This window comes from Carcharhinus amblyrhynchos, chromosome 3, assembly GCF_965287045.1.
Source record: "Carcharhinus amblyrhynchos chromosome 3, sCarAmb.v2.hapA, whole genome shotgun sequence".
NCBI classification, from domain to species: domain Eukaryota; kingdom Metazoa; phylum Chordata; class Chondrichthyes; order Carcharhiniformes; family Carcharhinidae; genus Carcharhinus; species Carcharhinus amblyrhynchos.
Genome location: NC_137326.1, coordinates 18,638,652 through 18,658,635, shown reverse-complemented (window position 1 = coordinate 18,658,635; position 19,984 = coordinate 18,638,652). Strand labels below are relative to the sequence as shown.

At 40.7% G+C, this 19,984-nt stretch overlaps 1 protein-coding gene across 1 annotated transcript in view; it reads right to left on the bottom strand.

Annotated features, from left to right (window-relative positions):
* Nucleotides 1-19,984, bottom strand: part of iars1 (isoleucyl-tRNA synthetase 1) — a 180,270-nt gene that overhangs the window by 93,544 nt on the left and 66,742 nt on the right. The window contains exons 13-14 of the mRNA XM_080181800.1: nt 17,085-17,183; nt 443-569 (exon numbers count right to left, since the gene is read on the bottom strand). Coding sequence (XP_080037926.1) covers nt 443-569; nt 17,085-17,183 — 226 coding nt within the window. The remainder of the gene's footprint in view (nt 1-442; nt 570-17,084; nt 17,184-19,984) is intronic.

Genomic DNA, 19,984 nt, shown 5'->3' with positions numbered 1-19,984 from the left:
TTGGTGTTGGTACTGCTAGGTCAAATATATTTTTTTTACCAGTAGGATAGGCAAATCAATCCACTCAGTCGTTGATAATTCTCTGTTAGCAGTTACCTGAAAGCTAAACGATGAGGACTTTACTATTCCCTCTCCAGTTCCTGCTGCCACATAAATGGCTTACAACAGAAACTAAAGGTGGTGAAAAGGGAAGATGGAAATCAAATTGGTGTGCTGTTCCATTCTATTGTGATTGAATACTAATACAAGCTGCCATCATAATCACAGAGTCTGGTCAAACTAATATGGTCATCAGAAAATTTATATTTGAAAATCAAAGTCCTTTTAATGCATTTTTTTTTGCAAAATACCTGACAGCTATTTAAGATACCTGGGAGCCTAAATTACTTCTCTTTCTCTTCATGCACAATATCTGTTTCTGGTAGTTCACTTTATTACTCACCTCCTCAAAGTCTTCACTAACCCATAATGGGATGGGAGTTCCCCAGTATCTGTTGCGAGAAATGGCCCAATCACGTGCATCCTTCAACCAATTGCCAAACCTTTTTTCTCTGACAAATTCTGGTACCCTGTACAAGGAAATAATGAAAGCAAGTTAAATGATTCAATTAATGTAAAAGCACTGCCTGTTAATTCAGCTTGTATTCAATACTTTCTGTGGCCTTGCTTCCATGTCAGAGAAATAATAGATTCAAGTAAAACTCCAAGGACTTGAGCACGTAATAGTTCGACATTCACTGCAATGAAGATTTTGGCAACGAGTGCCGTAAGCAAGACCACTTTCCAGTCCTCCAGTGGCCAATCTGTATCACAACGTGTTGGAAAAGAAAGGATATGCCACACCAACTGAAGTAAAATCCATTGTAGTGTGATGCCACTCAGGCTTGGAATGGTTTAAAATATTTATTTGATATTTGAACTGATAGACAGAAACAAGTACAAATTCCAGTTAGAGAGCTGATAAGGCTCAAGAACTTTTTTTTTAAAAACTGCTTGATTAGTTCACCAGAAGAATCAGTGACTACTCCCTTTGTACTGGGGTTTAAAAAACAGGAAAACCAGAGGCTTTTAATTTTCAGACGTTCTATAATTCAATGTTATTTCTGATTTACTATTTGGATTCTAGCATGGTGTCACTGTGATCACTAACGACCATATTCACAATGCATAGATTAATGATTTGAAATGCACAAAAAAGTTACACTTTAATAATTGTTTAAGTGAAATATTTGTGGCAGTTCCACCAGACACATTGGGTGGAATTTTCCCATCCCACCCGAAGTAGGCAGGACAGAAAATTCAGTGGACGTTCAACAGTCTGGTGACCTCGGATGGAAAGTTCCAGTCTGGGGGCAGGTGTGGCCAGAAAATCCTGCCCACAGTGTCATAATGGCGAGAAAACAGGCTTGATCCAACAGGCTTGATTCATAAGAACATAAGACGTCAGTCTCTCAGGCGTGCTCCACATCGCAAACTTTTGACACACTTATTTTGAGAATTGGGAGCTTTGTGTCGGTATGAGGGGTGACGGAGCCTGCACACACCTACGAAATAGGCTTCAGAGCATTGGGCTGCCATCTTGCAAGGGCATCCCGAACTCAGTGTACCCCCCTCCCACCGATCACGAACATCAGACCAACACTTTTCATTTATGACACCTTTTCCCCTCCAACCCAGACACAGGTCGCCTGCATTAGGGAATCAGGGTCTTCCCGATGGGATCCCTGGCTGACCTCGGGCATGCCTCCCCACCCCACCCCCATCAGTACCCCTTTCCTGATCCAACTTTGCATGAACCCCCTGAATAGCTCTCCTTGCACAGCCCCACTGCATGGCCCACTCAGCAACACCCCCACCCAGGCTCCAGCTTCTGGCACTGCCCCGGCACACCTGATGTCCGCTGTCAGGGTGTCTGGTGGGCACTGCCAGGTGAGCACTAACTGAGGGGCATTGCCTGACCACCTCAGGGCTTTAAAGGCCTCTGAGGCCCCCAGCATGACCAGCTCACCAAGTTTGCAGACCGTAGGGATTTGAACCGGCATGACGTCTTGCTGGAGAAGTGGGAAGCATGCGTGTTGAACTCTCTAATGATTTGAAATCCAGTCAATCTCATGTGTTTGACACCATTAAAAAAGGGCTGGGGACATAACAAACCATTTTGGTCCCTGTTCGCCACACTGATCGCCAGGTGTGGTGGTAAAATCAAGCCCATAGTGTTTGTTGCATTTCACTTCATATTAATATTGCAAGACACTATAAGAACTGTATCAATGAAGATTTATTTTGAAAAAGACTTCTTCCTCCTCCTTCTTAAACAGTTCCTTGGGATAGATGACTTGCTTCCATTCTGGTTCAGTGGGTACTGAGATGATTGATAGGACAATTGAATGATCTGCAAACTCTGCCACATGCTGGGTAGGTGGTGCTTGGAGGGTTAGGTAGCTGGGTTGTTTGTGCCTTTGATGTCTTGACTTTGCCTCTAAGCATTCCTGATGAAGTCTCCTGATGTGCTTGGTGCCTTCCCAAATGAATCTTCTCCATTTTGGTTGGACACAAGTCAGTGTCTCTCATGAGTTGGCTGGTATGTTTGATCTCTTCAGGAATGCTTTGAAGGTATCCTAATTAGTTGCACTTTCCTCCTGGGAGTCTCCTGCCGTGATTGAGTTTCAAGTGGAGTGGTTGTTCTGGGGTTCTGGTATCAGGACAATATGCCTCACCCAGCGGAGCTGCTTTTGAGTGATTAGCGCCTTGAGGCTGGGCAAGTTGGCTCGGGAGAGGACACTGATGTTGGATTACCTTTCTTACCAGCAAGTTTGGAGATGTTACGAATATACCTCCACTGCTTTAAGTGCATGCTGTCTGTTGTCCAAGCCTTCAAAGCATAAAGACCATAAATGGTCTCTGTTATCCCTCAAATTTTTTTCCAAACATGTACATTGTTTGGCTGGCAGTTCCACAAGTGGGACTTTCATACGTGAGAGGTGGAAATCCTATCTCCAGCCAGTTAACAGCTCTCCACTCTGATAAACTGGGAATGCACTCCCTGCCAACTTTGAGTGGCACAGTGGGAAACGTTGCCATCCTAAGAATCTTGTCTCAGGTTGTAAATCTTATGGGAAGAATTTCACCTAGACTTTGCCTGAAAAATTATTTTTCATTTATTACTTAGGATGAGAGGCTTGCCATCATTAAGGATGTGCAAGGCTGTCTTATTAAGATGTGCAGCTCTTCATAGACTGCATGACCGCACAAACGTGCACTTTACAGGGAACACAGTTGTCCTGTAAGTCTTGAACTTAGTCTCAGGTTTGTGATCTTGGTCCTCAAGTTTTCTTTTCTTCAGTTGCCTGAAGGCTGAGCTGACACATGGGAGGGAATGAAAAATTTTATCATCGTATCTGCCTTCATCAGGAGGAGGCTCCTAAGATAAGGAGGACGTGCCACAATGATCTTAAGGTACGGACAGCCCACAATGATCTTAAATCAATGGGAGGTGGCGTTTTCGAGCGGTTGGATCTGGGTTTCCTTGGTGTTTAGTGAAAGGCAGAAGGTGAGTTATTCACCATAGGGTTACTAGCGTCTGAACTGCTATTTTAGTCACAGTATTTAGATGGCTAGTCCAGTTCAGTTTCTAGTCAATAGTAACTGCCAGGAGGACAACACAAAAGTTCCAGCAAAATTTTGTGTAGCGCATGTATTTGTATAGCTCACTTGAGCCATAATTTCTTGGAATTTCTGCACCAGAATTACATAAAGTCTGCAGATGTGCCTTTACCCCTATCTAGACAAGCAATTCAGTGCAGTCTTGAGGAAATGCTTTAATGTCAAGAGATGCCATATTTTCAATATGTGAAACTGAGGTTCTGATGCTGTTAAATGTGACATTAAAATGGAAATTCTCTGCAATTCCTTCAATTCAAAATGCTACTGGTTCAAAGCTTTTAATCAGTTTTTTTTAGTGTTCCATGATGACAGAAGTGCACAAGGCATTCAAATGGCAACTGATTTGATTTTCTTTCCTAGCTTTTGCCACTAACCATGTTGAAATGAATGCTTGCTATTTGGATTCAAAGTAATGCCCAATGATACCAATCTTCTCATCCCTCTTAATATGCAGGTAGTTTACCACACGCATTTCATACCTTGCACAATTCAGAAGGTGCACATAATCTCAATAATCTGTTCTTTGAGCTGCAGCAAAGCAAAGGAGGAACTGGAAATCAATAATCAAAATATCGGTCAATTGATGCCATTTTAATTCAGGACAGTAGGTAATGTCAACCTACTATTTAAAATTTAACCGTCACTTAAGAACCTGATGGAGCAACTATTGGGTGAGATAGCTTAATGGGACAAGCAAGGGGAACAGGAATTTAAGCTGAGAATTGAAATCTACTTCCAGAGCATTTACAATCCACATTTTCTGTGAACAAAAGAAATTACAAATGTAGCACTTCTTTCTTTCATTTAAGAATATTTATTATGAGATCAAGAGCTCCCCAAATTCTAAATAAATCTGATATGTTGTAGAATTAGTGTTGCCGAAATTGGCCAACAATACTCGATAATTTCAGATTCCCCCAAGTCAACTGTTTAAAAGTAGAAAAATAAAACTAGGGAAAACTACAAATATACTGTTATTGGAAATGCATTTACTTCAGATTTTGGACTTCAGTATTTAATTTACATTCGATCTCTTCCATCAAGTAATGAGGAAAGTGTATTTTTTTTTAAATGAGAATGTTATTTTGGGATTAGTTTATCAAATGGCTTGGCATCTGCCCATTATTAATTTTGAATGGAGCTACATTAGTGTTTAATCATGAGAGGATTTATTCATTTTTAATCACCTGGGTAGAAAAATGTTGCAGTATATGGGAGAACTTAAATATGCACTCTCCCCTCTAATAAACTTTAAACAGAGTATGTTCTTGTCAATTAGTTCTAATTAATGGTCTAAAATTTAATATTGAAGCTCCTATTCATTTATAATTTTTTAAAAATTATTTTATTCCTGCAATTAAAGGTACAATGGTTTTTGTCCCTGGCAAAACACAAACACAGTAAAAAGTCTGACAACACCAGGTTTTAGTCCAACCGATTTATTTGATAATAGACTCACAAGCTTTCGGGGTTAGTCCCTTCATCAGGTGAATGGAGAGTTCTGGCCTCAGACTTAAGAATCCTTAAGGATTCACATTCTAATCAATAATCTCTAAACTGTCTGTGCTTTATATGCTCTGTCTGAGGCCAGAACTCTCCATTCACCTGACGAAGGGACTAACCCCGAAAGCTTGTGAGTCTATTATCAAATAAATCGGTTGGACTAAAACCTGGTGTTGTCAGACTTTTTACTGTGTTTACGCCAGTCCAACGCTGACATACCCACATCAAAACACAAACATACAGAGGAGGATCATTAGTAGCTAATTCACATGGGTGATGCTCAACTTGTGTTGAATTACAAACTTCTTTTACCCTACAATGGATTTTGTGTTCCAGTTAAATATCAGCCTGGGAAATAACAACTTGGCACTTGAATAATTGCTTCCCTTTTTGTCCATTGACACATCAAATGTAGATAATCATACCTGTTGGTGGTTAGTCATTTAACTGTTACAATGATCCTTTGCAAACTAAGAAGTAGTAATTTTATATTATAACTTCTAAAATTAAGTTTGGGAAAAGTGTAAAGAACATGTGAGTGCATAAAAAGACCAAACAAACAATCTTCAAATGCACTCATGGTAGACTTCATCAATCATTTTGCTCGTTAGCAGATCAGCTGCGATGAAAAGTCATCAAGCTGAAATGTTGACTCTTGTTTTTATCTTCACAGATGCAACCGGAGTTGCTAAGTTTCTCCAGCATTTCCTGTTTTTATTTCAGACTTCCAGTGCTCACAATATTTTGCTTTTATTTCCCCTGAGGTTGCAGTCATTATGTTCCCGCAGGCAATCTGTAAAGATCAACATAGCCTCTGCCAAAGCTACTCTGTGGACAGAGTGAAGTTGAAGGACAATGCTAATGCGACTAGAAGGATAACCACTGACTGTTTTTCTTCAGCTTGCATCCTCTCCGCGATGCATTTGCTGCCCAGGGCCAAAACTGGCAAATTACTGACTAGTATTATTTATCCAGTTTTATCTGTCACATCTGAGATTCAGGTTTGCTTGCTTCAAAATGTGACAAGAGTCTTTTCTGAAACACAGATTTGCTTTAACCTAGTTTTAAAGCCATTTGTCAATATATTGAGTAATAAGAAAGATTGATTTGAGATACTGCTGAAAAAAAAGACTTGCTGTCGAAGGTTTACATCTCGCACTCAGGATAATTCATAGGAATCCTAAAGGTAAAGGAAACAACTCAATTAACACTTCATGAGAAGAATGCACTGATTAGTTGGCAAGTGAATTCTGATTGGTAGAGATGCTGCCATGTAGAATGCACCCAATTAACTGATGACTGACAGTTAACAATCTAGGTTTTGCTTAAATTCAAACCCAGGTAGGTTGGCTCTTTGGTCAAGACATTGCCCTGGGAAGTGAACCTATTTTGTGTTGACGAAACAGGCGTAAGGTATATACATTTCTTCTTCTGTCTACAAATAACAGGGTCCTGTGACATGCATATGTGAGCCACACTGCAAGCCCAAATAATAAACTTCAATTAGTTGTCAGTGTGATTTTTAGCACACTCAGTAATGATTAGCGAGTGTTGTCTATTTGCTAAAGCACATCTAATGTTGGATAGTGTGTTTTGAGTACCGCAAAGCATGGATTGGTTGGGCAGGGTTGGTACCTTGTCTGTTGTGTACAGCTGAAGGAACATGTTATTTGATATGGTCCACTGGCAGCCTTTGGGACGTACACCTACATACCTGCAATCACACCGACACTGAAATTCATATAACCACATCACTCATTAGGCAAAATGTCTTTTTGGCTTGATGACAGCATCCTACTATAGTATTGCTACACTATAGTAGGAACATAGGAGCAGCATGAAATGGCTAGCTTCATCTATTGCTCAAATTTTTGAGAAACCTTGTCCTTGTGATCTGTAGTTTGGGCACTCAGAACTGAAAGTGGCAATCTTAGGACTGTTCATGAGTTTGCATGATATACAGAAAGCAATGATCTGATCAGGATAGCCATTGTCTCATAGGATGGCTTTGAAGCACTTTATTTCAGCATCAAGTTTGCACCATGAACAAATGGGTCAGGGCCTTCTTATGAAGTTGCTGATAAGGCCGATCTTAAAGTACCTGGAACTGTTGGAATCCCAACACTTACACAGACCAGTGAAGGTAGGCTTACGGTAGAGGGTAGTAAAAAAACTCCCTTCTCAACCAGCACAGCAAGGAAAGGAAGCTCATTTGACTGTTCCATTTCAAAGGTGAATCTGAACGCAAGGTGGAGTCAATTAGGAGTGCAAGGAAATTCTTACATGCAGCTGCACACTCAAATTTAGCAAACATATCGTCTGTATATCAGAAATAAGCAAAAGGGGAGGAGGTTGGATGTCATTCCATCAAAGATGCATTTCTTGTGGAACCCAACAGAGATGTTTGCAAGAGCTGGACCTAGAGGGGAACCAGTGGCATCACCATCTATTTGAGCATAAATTATGTCATTGCAACTGAACTTGACTGTGTGAGTTGCTGAATTCGTAAGTTCAATAAATGCTGATTCACACTATTATGGTGGGCCTAGATCAAAGATGTAGTGCTGCAATGCACATGTCCAAATACATTAATATACAAAGCCTTATTCGTAGCAAGCAGAAACAGCATGTTGACACATTGTTTGTTTAGTTGAAATAGGCTCAAACAGGTGATAGTCATTCATTCCCCAAGGCAATTTTGTGACCAGAGTCAACCTGTCTGGTTTGAATTTAAACAAAGTTTGGCATTTAACTGCAAATCATCAGTTAACTTGTTCATTCTCCATGGCAATGCCTCTACCAATCAAAATCCATTGCCAACCAATTAGCACTCTCTTCTCATGAAGTATACATTGTTGTTTTCTTGTAAACTGTCCTGATGAGTGCAAAAAGCTTCCACAACAGGTCCTTTTCTGCAATACTCAAGTTCCATACTGCCAAAGATTGATTTTGATTTGTGAAATCACACTACATAGGACTACAACAAAACTTAACCTTACGCATGTCAGTCAAGCATCTGTTTTCAAAAAAGCCCCATCTTATCCTTTCAATTTTTAAAGCTCAGTTCCACTGAAGATTTCTTTTGGTCAGCCAGCTTTCCAAAATGGTTAGAAACTGATCACCATGATTAACAGCCTCCGAAACCAATGTACTACAAAAATTACAAAAGTAATCATCTTTGCTTGCAATGAATACACATGCCTTACAAACTACTCATTCTAGTTACCCTAGTCAGGAGAGCTCAAGAACTGATTGGCAACAACATCAACCACCTGAAGGGTGCTGCTGGAGTTTAATTAGAAAAAAAGCATGAGCTTACCACCAGAATATGAGTAAGGTACTTGCTGCTTGTTCAGCCAGGATAATTTTATCTTATGCCTATGCAGAATCCTATTTTCTCATGAGAATCTACCTTTCTTGGAGAACCAGACCAACCAGTCAATTATCAAAATACCTGGCTTCCAGATCAGATTCCCATGACCATCATGAAAAATTGACTGTTTCTTTGGCAGACAAGAAGTGAATCCTTATTAGGCTGTTAACACAAGCCAGGTACACCTGACAATAGACACGATGCAATCATAGATGTACGGCTGAAATCGATCTTCTTAGTTAGCATGCTTTGCAAGGTAACATTGACATGCCAACTAGTGTTTTGATAAGTCTTGAAGCTAATTAGTAGAACACAAGCAGCAAATCTGTTACATGAAGTATGCTGCATTGCGATTTCTCTATTCAGTCTCAATCTTTCACTATCCCCAAATGTCAACCAGCTGAATTACCTAGTCCTCCACTGTGATTACAATCCTCTTAAATCCCAAGTTAAAGACAAGAAACATCACTCTTTTAAGACACATTCGATTTTAATAACATTTCATATTTTTATCACCCCCAAAAACATTTCCAAAAATAAATTTGGTATAAGGGTGGCATACGAGAATTTTTACTCAAATTCCACAAAATGCAGGACAAATCCAACACAGCCAATTATCAACCTACTCCAAATTATCAGCAAAGCGATGGAAAGAGTTGTCACAAGTGCCATTGAGCAGTATCTACTCACTTAAGCTGACTAATGAAGCAGATTTCAAGTAACTTTTTTACAACAGAAACTGAAAATTCTGAAATATTAGAATGCTGAAGGCTCCAGTCTACAAAAAAGGCAAGTTAATATTTAAAATGCAGATTACTGAACTATTAACTGCCTTTGCAATAGAAACCAAGATTTCCCCTTTTCCATCCTGCTCTACGAAAAAAAAGGGCTTCCTTACCTTCCAACTTCCTGTTCTATACCCAAGATATCAAACCGAATTTTATGTCTGAGGCTCTGGCAGGCAGTGGGACCAGGGACCGTATTTTGCTGGCAAAAACCAAGTAGGTGGCTGCTATCTCCATTCATGACAGAGGTTGGCCCAAAGAGATATCAGCCAAAGGACAGGCAATCAAGGGGGCAAGTGGGACTGGGAGTTTGAGCAGGCTTTAGCCAGAGGAGAAGGGAGCTCTCAGCAGAGATGCAATATATTCTCCTCTGCAATGTACATTGCTGCCATTGCTCCTTCCTGGCCAAAGACTGTCCAGAAAGTAGGCCATCTCCCTTCACACCTGCCCCAGAGCCCATTTGCTCTGCAGGCCTACAAGTTTCACTGAACAGTCTTCCCCACATAGCATTGCCTTCCACAATCCCATGCCCCATTTCACCTCCAGCCCACCCATCCCCTTGCCCCAACGAGCTCGCAAAACACCTGTGGAGGCATAAAGAGATCCTCAACTAGACAAAAAAGTAATCCATTTGGGCTTCAGGTGGATAGCCATCTTGCCTGCCATGGCAAAATGGTACAGTGATGAGAGGATATCAGGCACACCACCTGATGCCTTCCCACCCATCCCCAAAAGACTAGTAATCTTCCTCTTTCTAGAAGCTCACCTTTCAGCTATCTATCTCCAGCATTTTTTATTTTTATCCAATACTTCTAGTATTTGCAACTTTTCTTTACATATATATCAACAGTTTCTTGCATCAGTCCTTATCCAAATCACGTTGCAAAACACACTCTGAGTCATAATCAGAGGTTTGAACTAGACACTTTTGACAAAGGACCATTAAAAGTAAGACTTGCTCAAAACACCATTTTGGCCTTCTACATAAAGTGGACAACAACTCACATTAAATGGTCCCACCTAGTGGTATTTTGCTGGCACTGGCATGGCACTGAACTAAAAGTCCAATGTAAATTAAAATTTGCACCAACACTGCGCTCTAAGTGGATTAATTGTACTGTCATATCTACAAGACCTTGAAATTATACCTATCTACTAGTTGGTTTAACTTCAGTGAAAAGCTATGAAAGTCTGTTTGCTTCTCTCCTAAGCAGAACATAGGACTTAGGAGCATGAGTAGCCCATCTGGCCCTTCGAATCTGGTTTATCATTAATTAAGATCATTGTTGTGGTTGTGGTCCCAACTCTACTCACCTGTCTGGGCAACAACCACCCGTCCCATTCCCCCAACCTCCAGCCCCATAATCCTCGATTCTGTTGTCTAACAAAGATATGACTAACTGTGCCTTGAATAAATTCAATGGCCCAACTTTTACTGCACCTCTGCACAATATAGATATGTCTGGAGCCAGTTATGCATTCAATATGACTTCTAATGAAGTCACTGGTGGAATTAGAATATAGTCTAGTGTGCAGAAGAACTCTATGGATTCCAGGCAAAATAAATTTAGTCCTCTTTCCTGCTTTTCAGTGACATACGTGGGAAACAACATACAGATAGCAGTTTTGGCAGGATCTACCTTGGTGATGATAACCTCTTTCAAAGGCATAGTTTGGAAACATTTGTAGCCCAGTGATCACATGACAGAGATACTGGAGGCTGCCAGACCACATGAGTGCCACCATGATAAAGTGATGGCTGATAATAAGACCATAAAACATAGGAGCAGAGTGGGACGGCATGGTAGCACAGTGGTTAGCAATGCTGCTTCACAGTGCCAGGAACCCGGGTTCAATTCCCGGCTTGGGTCACTGTCTGTGTGGAGTTTGCACATTCTCCCTGTGTCTGCATGGGTTTCCTCCAGGTGCTCCAGTTTCCTCCCACATTCAGAATGATGTGCTGGTTAGGTGCATTGACCTGAACAGGCAACAGACTGTGGTGACTAGGGGAATTTCACAGTAACTGCATTGCAGTGTTAATGTAGGCCTTACTTGTGATTAATAAATAAACATCAAAACTTTAAAAGAATAAGGCCACTTGGCCCTCAAGTCTACTCCACCATTCAATCATGGATGACATTTTTCTCATCTCCATTCTCCTGCCTGTTCCCCATAATCCCTGACCCCCTTAATAATCAAGAATCTATCTACCTCTGTCTTAATGACACGCAATGACCTGGCTCCATAGCCTTCTGTGGCAAAGAGTTGCACAGATTCACCACTCTCTGGCTGTAGAAATTCCTCCTCATCTCTGTTTTAAAGGATCATCCCTTTAGCCTGAGGTTGTGCCCTCTGGTTTTAGTTTTTCCTACTAGTGGAAACATCCTCTCCATGTCCATTCTATCCAGGCCTCGCAGTATCCTGTAAGTTTCAATAAGATCCCTCCTCATTCTTCTAAACTCCAACAAGTACAGACCCAGAGTCCTCAATCATTTCTCATATGATAAGCTCTTCATTCCAGGGATCATTCTTGTGAACCTCCTCTGGACCCTTTCCAAGGCCAGCACATCCTTCCTTAGATGGGGCCCAAAACTGCTCACAATACTCCAGATGGGCTCTGACCAGAGTCTTATACAGCCTCAGAAGTACACCCCTGCTGTTGTATTCTAGCCCTCTTGGTATGAATGCTAATATAATAAAGGGAAGAAAGTTGTGAAAAGAAATCTAGTTCAAAATTCTCTTTAGCTATATATAGACTACCAACAGTAATGTTTTGTGTAAAAGCAAAATATTGCAGATGCTGGATTCTGAAACAAAAAACAGAAAACACTGGAAAATCTCAGCAGGTCTGACAGCATCTATTGAGAGAATAGTGCCATCGTTTTGAGTCTGAATGACCCTTCATCAGAGCTGTGGGAAACTGTTAAATACTAACTTAATCCAGTCAAAATTAAAAAGACTATTCATACAGAATATTAAAGAAAAAAAAAAATGCTAGTTTTAAAAGAACCATGGGATCATTACTCAAATCTCTTTAGCCTTTAAGTACTGGACACGAACATTTGTAAATCATGAATCCAGGAGGGAATGGCTCCGTGGTATTATCGCTAGACTATTAATCCAGAAACTCAGCTAATGCTCTGCAGACCCGGGTTCGAATCCCACCACAGCAGATGGTAGAATTTCAATTCAACAAAAAAAAATCTGGAATTGAGAATCCACTGATGACCATGAAACTATTGTTGGCTGTCCGAAAAACCCACCTGGTTGACTTAATGTACTTTAGGGAAGGAAATCTGCCATCCTTCCTGGTCTGGCCTACATGTGACTCCAATGCCACAGCAACGTGGCTGACTCAGAACTGCCCTCTGAGGGCAACTAGGAATGGGCAATAAATACTGGCCAGCCAACGACACCCCATGTTCCACAAATAAAAGATGAAATTAAAATCAAAGCTGCTTCAGATCTTCAAGAGCCATTGTTTTCCTTAATTGTTAACAGCAATATTATTATTTTATCTCTACTAACATTCAAATAATGATCAAAAGTTACATTTTTCTTAAAATGATGCAGACTCCAGATACCAATGCAAGTCAACATTTTGAATGTGGATTACAAAGGAAATCGCTTTCATGTTCCCCCCATATGCAATCTACATGACCTGGGGATAAAGAAAAAGGAATGGCTCTACTTAGGATAGAAATATATTATCACAAGATCATAGAATCATAGTGCAGAAGGAAGCCATTTGGCCCATTGAGCCTGCACTAACAACATTCTCACCCAACCTCCATCCCTATAACCCCACATATTTAGCCTGCTAAACCCTCTGACAGTAAGATAAATTTAGCATGATCAATCCACGTTACCCGCAAATCTTTGGACTGTGTGGGGGGTGGAGGAAGAAAGAGATTGGAGCACCCGGAGGAAACCCACGCATTCACAAGAAGAAGGTGCAAACTCCACACACACACCGACTGTCATCCTAGGTCGGAATTGAATTTGGGTCCCTGGTGCAGTGAGGCAGCAGTGCTACTACTGCGCCACCCACAAATGAAGCAATATGTAACTTTATTACAAAGAGGATAACTAAAAAGAGCTGTAGGTATATTATACCAATTCCAAAATTCATGTACAATATACATCTCATGTCACTTGCATAGAAGTTTGGCATTAACAATTAAAGACTATATTTTAGAACTGGACAGGGCACATGGAATTGAAAAACAATATTTTGACCATCATGAGAGATCCTTATTTCAATAACAGATTGTAATGTGAGATTGGGAAAATAAAACCTTTAGCCTACTGGCCATGAACAATAATGAAAATATTGAGTACAAAGACTAAAACAAAGAAACGTCCCAAATACAAAGTGCTACTGAAATGGTTGTTGGATCCTACACACATGCACATACGTACATACACAGATTTACAAGCCAGGGTAAGGAGATAACAGGATCTTACTCTGGAGCATTTCTTCAAAGCAATAGTACCAAAACATATTTACTGACTTATTTTCAGCAGTTAATTAATACAAAGCAAAGTGAAACATAGTCATTTTTAGCGGTAATGTCAAGACAGCCAAAAAGCTGCAGGGTGCCTGATGATTCATAATTTCCATTAATACATGGATGAAATACAAAGCATTAATTTTAGCAAAAATAGACCTAGAATTCAAAACCAGTTCCTAAAACATTGGATGAATTTAACCCAACCTTACCCCTCAAAAACAGGTGACTTTGTCTTGGGTGGAATGTTAAAACGCTGCTCACCAGTTCCTACTCTTGTTTCTCTCTTCACAGTTGCTGCCACTTCTGCTGAGTTATTCCAGCACTTTTTATGAGCCCACTCACACACTGTTTTAACAAAGGCACCAGGAGCGGGCAATCATTAATATCTCGGGAGATGGGTAAGCTTAGCTGAATGTTTTAATGAGGCTGCGTGTCTTACATTTTTTTTCCTATTTTAGATGCAACTCTGGTCAGCCAGGTTTCACAGGCCACAGGAAATCCAGCAGCTGAAAGGAGATATGAACTGCTGAAGTAAAGTCGCTATAGTCCCAGATGACCATAGTGGCGATCAAGCTCCGCAATCAAAACTAAGACAACAATTCTGACTCCTGACTGATTTCCAGAAGTATTTTCCCTTTCCTAACTTTACATTTTCTCCACTGTATCCTTATACACACTGTACATTGTTGTTCTCTGTCTATTTTACTGATAATTCACAGGTCTAATATGAAATGTGACAGTGACTACGTTTGAAAAGTACTTCATTTTTATAATGTGCTTCACAACCTCTGTGATCATGAAAAGCATTACATAAATGCAAGTCTTACTTTCTTTTCCTCCAATTTACATAAGCACAGCAGTTTACCTCAACAACCAGCCCTTAAGGAGTAGTAAAACATTCCAAGGTACTTCACAGGAGTGGAATCAACGCGAACCATATAAGAATACAATAAAGCAAGACAAGTGACAAGAAATTTGGTAAAAGAGCATCTCAAGAGGGGAGAGAGGGGTGGCGAGGCAGATAGGCTGAGGAAAGAAATTCCACGGCTTAATGCACAGCTGCCAAAAGATTAATTAAAGCTGGAGATGCTCAGGAAGTCAAAATTGAGGAGCATAGATAAACAATGGTTGTAGGGCTGGAGGAAATTCCAGTAATAGGCAAATGCAAATCATCGATTTAGTCATGTGCCAATTCAAAATAGAACTTTGAAGTATAGGTAAAACCAACAGAATATAACAGTGTAGAGGAAGTATAAGCAGTGAGATTGGGTAAATACAGAAACTGGCAGAGAAAACCATCTAGAAATTAGTCAATTGTCTTAGCGGCTGGTTTAGTTTCCAGTTCAGTACTATTGTGCTTTGTTCCATTCTGTGATCAATCATTTACTAGCTTGAATTTTTCAAGAACAACGTACATTCAGATCAGTGCCCACATTCCAAAATGCTATTCCTAACTTTTAATTATTCAGTCTTGGGATATGAGCATTGCTGATAAGGGCAACATAAGAACGCAAGAACTAGGAGCAGGAATAAGCCATCTGGCCCCTTGAGTCTGCTCTGCCATTCAACAAGATCATGGCTGATCTTTTCATGGACTCAAATCCACTTATCCACCCACCCACCATAACCCTTAATTCCTTTACTGTTCAAAAATCTATCTTTGCCTTAAAAACATTCAAAGAAGTAGCCTCAACTGCTTCACTGGACAGGGAACTTCACAGATTCACAACCTTTGGGTGAAGATGTTCTTCCTCAACTCAGTCCTAAATCTGCTCCCCTTTATTTTGAGGCTATGCTAGTATTTGTTGTGCATCCCTAATTGTCACAAACTTCTTGAACTGCTGAAACCCACTGTGTTATCAAGGAGGTTCCAGTATTTCAACCTAGTAACAGTGGAGGAACAATAGATTTCCAAATCAAGATGGTGAGTGACTCTGTGTGTTCCCAACACTCTGCTGCCCTCATCTCTCTAAGTGCTGGCTGTCAACTGCCTCCTTCATATGGCCTCAAAAATGTAGTGAAACTAAGCACTTAAATCTGGAAATTGAAGTGAGGGAGGTTTAAGGGTTCATCACTTTCTAAAGTCAAGTCTGTAGTTAGTATTTAACTTAACTGTAGCAGTAAGTATACTTTCTTTTAATCTTAGAGAGTGATAATCAAGTTGTGCGTGTGCACATGCACACACATAACAGGAGTGTTCCACAAACAAGTCTACTCTCAAGGGATTCAACATACAACCACCATCATCAATACTTCCAGCAATGCAGCTGCTGGTCACATCTGGTTTACATGCTGACTTTGATAACACTTGTGCATCAGTTGCATATTCTTTTCAAGTGGTATTGCAACAGCCAGCAATGGCTAACTCAGCTCACTAGAATCTCAGCTTCTACAAATACAGGAAGCGTAGTAGACGCATGGAGTAAGTTGCACAATGATGGCAGCTGGAGATTGAATTTCATTAAAATTACAATTGAATTAAAGTTTACTGAATCCATCTGTGCTTTAAAAATGACTAATATTTAAGTGGTTTGATGTAGTACATCACCTACACAATTTGAGTCATACAAGACCTAATTTCAGTGTTATCTTCACCAGCAGTTCACTATCCTTCCCGAATCTGAATTACTTCATGGAATCAGAGAAGGGTTACAGCCTGGAAGGAAGCCATTCAGTGAAATTAACTGGTCAACACCTGCTGGGCTTATCTTTATATCATTTTTGAACAAGGGTGTAACATTTACAATTCTTTAGTTCTCTAGCATCACCTGAGTCAAAAGAAGACTAGAAAATTATGGCTAGTACCTCTGCAATTTCCACTCTAATTCCCTTCAGTATCCTTGAAGGCATCACTCCCAGTCCTGGTGTCTTATCAATTTAAGGTTGTTTATAGCAAAATGTAGTGCATTAGTTTGCAGATAATGCTTAAATTTTAGATTTCTGGAAATGGTGCAGATAGAATGGTTTGGTGTTAAGTTTGCCATCTAAAAGTAAAACATGAAAACTGCAAAGCTAGAATGCAAGGTGAATAAAGACAATTATTTCTAATAGGATCAGAAAACGCACAGCTCCAAGTAGAACTGCACAGTGAAGGGCACTTCTGAATTAATTTTTACTGTGATCTTTTGTAGGACCTATTAACCTCAACAAAAACAAAGAATATTTACAATGTGGAACCTAAGCATTAGTGAAAGTAGGCCATGGTCTTAACATTGCACTTTTCTCTTCAATCAGCTGATACATTACCAGTAGCATTTGTCATTGTTCTCCAGTAGTTTATCCACCATATGTTCCACTCGCACAAACCAGCTTGGAACAGCTTTATAAATAAGTGGGGTGTCCGACCTGTGGAGAGACAAAAACCTGTGAAATTGCTGGAAGCAGATCTCGCAAGAGAAACGCAACTAAGTTGTATGTGTACAGTAGTTTAAGCTCAAGGCAATAGCTACTTGTTGGTTTACAATTCCACATGCATCATTCTCCAATACCTCACCCAAATAGGGCTTGTTTAGGTATGAATTGCAGCAAACTGCTCAACCATGAGGAACATCACAATAAACCCAATTCAATTCTCACCAATCATACCTTACAGCCCTAGTCACTGGATAGCGAATCTTTCTGATTTTGCCTTCCCCAATCCAGGGCTACATTGTCAATTCAAACAACTCTATCACAATGAGATTAATTAACTCGGTGCAAACCAAGAAAGGACAAGGAATCCTGTTATTTATTGACCTATTACAGCCATTGAAGGAAACCTTCCCTTCCCACCATATTTCTCGCTCCTTCAAACGTGCATGCCAACCCTTAAAACGCTAATAACTTCCCACTCAGATTTTTCTGGTTGCTTTCAGGAAAGGAACTTTCCATTTGAACTACAGTTCTCTAATTCAACAATTTCTAATGCTAATGGGTTATCATTGATGGAATGAGCAAATGTTTGTTTCTTGTACTCTTGAATTATCTATTTTAAAAGTCATTGTTCAAGATCCATTTCCCTATTCACAGGAAAACATTTCAAAGGACAATGCAGTCAGAACAGCTGATCTGACCAGCATGCATCGTGAGACTAACTACAAAGCAAGAAGACTGAATAATTACATCCGTTACATTGTCAGCCCCATATATTTAATGGTCAGAAGGGGGAGCCAGTGAAGCCAGCAGTGGTTCAGTAAAAGCATCCAAAAATTATAAACCTGAACCATTGCTCACACAATGCCCTAACATTCTGAGGCCTTAGATCCATTTTGCCAATATTTCACAAAGATGCTACAAAATAAGTCAAAACTCCATCTTCTCACCAGGTAAGTCAACGACAATCACAAAGATCCTAGGTGTATATCAGATTTCTCACCAAAGTCACACAGATTCAGGAATAATGGTGGGTGAAATAGCTCAAGCTAGTTGATTGTAACAAAATAAAATCTCTGCTGCTTATTGATATATAATTCTTCATTGAAATTCAGCAAAAGACTATCATTCGTGTTAGATTCAATGAGTATTGACTGCATGGTGCAGGGCAACGATCTGTTCCCACAAATTGTTGATGAATGGCAGCATGGGGTTCATTTTGGGCCAAAAAGTGAAGTTCTATCCCATGCTGCCATTCATCAGTGATATTTGGTTCCAGGTCAATGCCCCACACTATGCAGTCACTATTCATGCTTTCAAAAAGCTAGAATTAACATAAGAACATAAGAACATAAGAAATAGGAGCAGGAGTAGGCCATCTAGCCCGTCGAGCCTGCCCCGCCATTCAATAAGATCATGGCTGATCTGTCGTGGCTCAGTTCCACTTTCCCGCCCTCTCCCCATAACCCTTAATCCCCTCTCTTATCAAGAACCCATCAACCCGCTTCTTAAAAATATTTAGCGAGGCAGCCTCCACCACTTCAACGGGCAGAGAATTCCAGAGATTCACCACCCTTTGAGTGAAGAAGTTCCTCCTCAACTCCGTTCTAAACCGCCTCCCCTTTATCTTGAGGCTGTGCCCCCTAGTCCTACTGTCTTTTTTGAGCGGGAAGAGTCTCTCCACCTCTATCCTATCCATCCCATTCATCATCTTATACGTCTCAATGAGATCTCCCCTCATTCTTCTAAACTCTAACGAGTACAAGCCTAGTTTATTCAGCCTCTCCTCATAGCTCAATCCCCTCAACTCCGGTATCAGCCTAGTAAACCTCCTCTGCACTCCCTCCAGGGCCAAAATATCCTTGCGCAGGTGCGGCGCCCAAAACTGCACACAGTACTCCAGCTGCGGCCTCACCAATGCCCTATACAGCTGCAGCAAGACCTCCCTACTTTTATATTCAATCCCCCTCGCTATGAAGGCCAGCATCCCATTCGCCTTCCTGACCACCTGCTGCACCTGCAAGCTGGGTTTTTGCGACTTATGCACAAGGACCCCGAGGTCCCTCTGCACCAACACTGGCCAGTGTATCTCATCTGAACAATTCCAGGAACCTGTGGGCAGTGATCAGGTCATACCTAGACCAATTTGAGCCAGTTGTGATACCAGCACCAATGCCAAAACCGCTTGGCAGGAAAACGGGGGAGGTGTTACATCATTCCGGTCTCTTCAAACTCCATGTCATGTTAAAGTAAAAAAGCTTAGCTGAACCTTACTGACCTCTTGCAAATTCCTTCCCCTTGTCTGTGTGTGTTTCGTCCAGGTGCTCCGGTTTTCTCCCACCATCCAAAGATGTGCTGGTTAGGTGGAATGGCCATGCTAAATTGCCCCTACTGTACCAAGATGTGTAGGTTAGATGGGAAATGTGTGGTCATATGGGATGGGTCAGGGAAAGGGCCTGGGCAAGGTACTTTGACAAGAGTGTCAGTGCAGACTTGATGGACCGAATGGCCTCTTCTACCCTGTGAGGATTCTATGATTTTATGAATGCTGGCTAGGTTGCAAACAGGAACCAGGAAAAATGAGCACTCCTGGCACAATCATTGCTCGATTTCCAAAACATTTCAGACAGGGTCACTAAATAATTCATCAGGCCCTTCTGCAAAGAGTCCATCTCTTATTTAGGTGGAATGTCTAAATTTTGCCTGAGCCAATATAGCATAGAACATACTCCTGGTGCCCTTAGGAAGTGGGACCTTTCACCGCCATTTCACATCTGAAAAGTGCGTGAAACAAG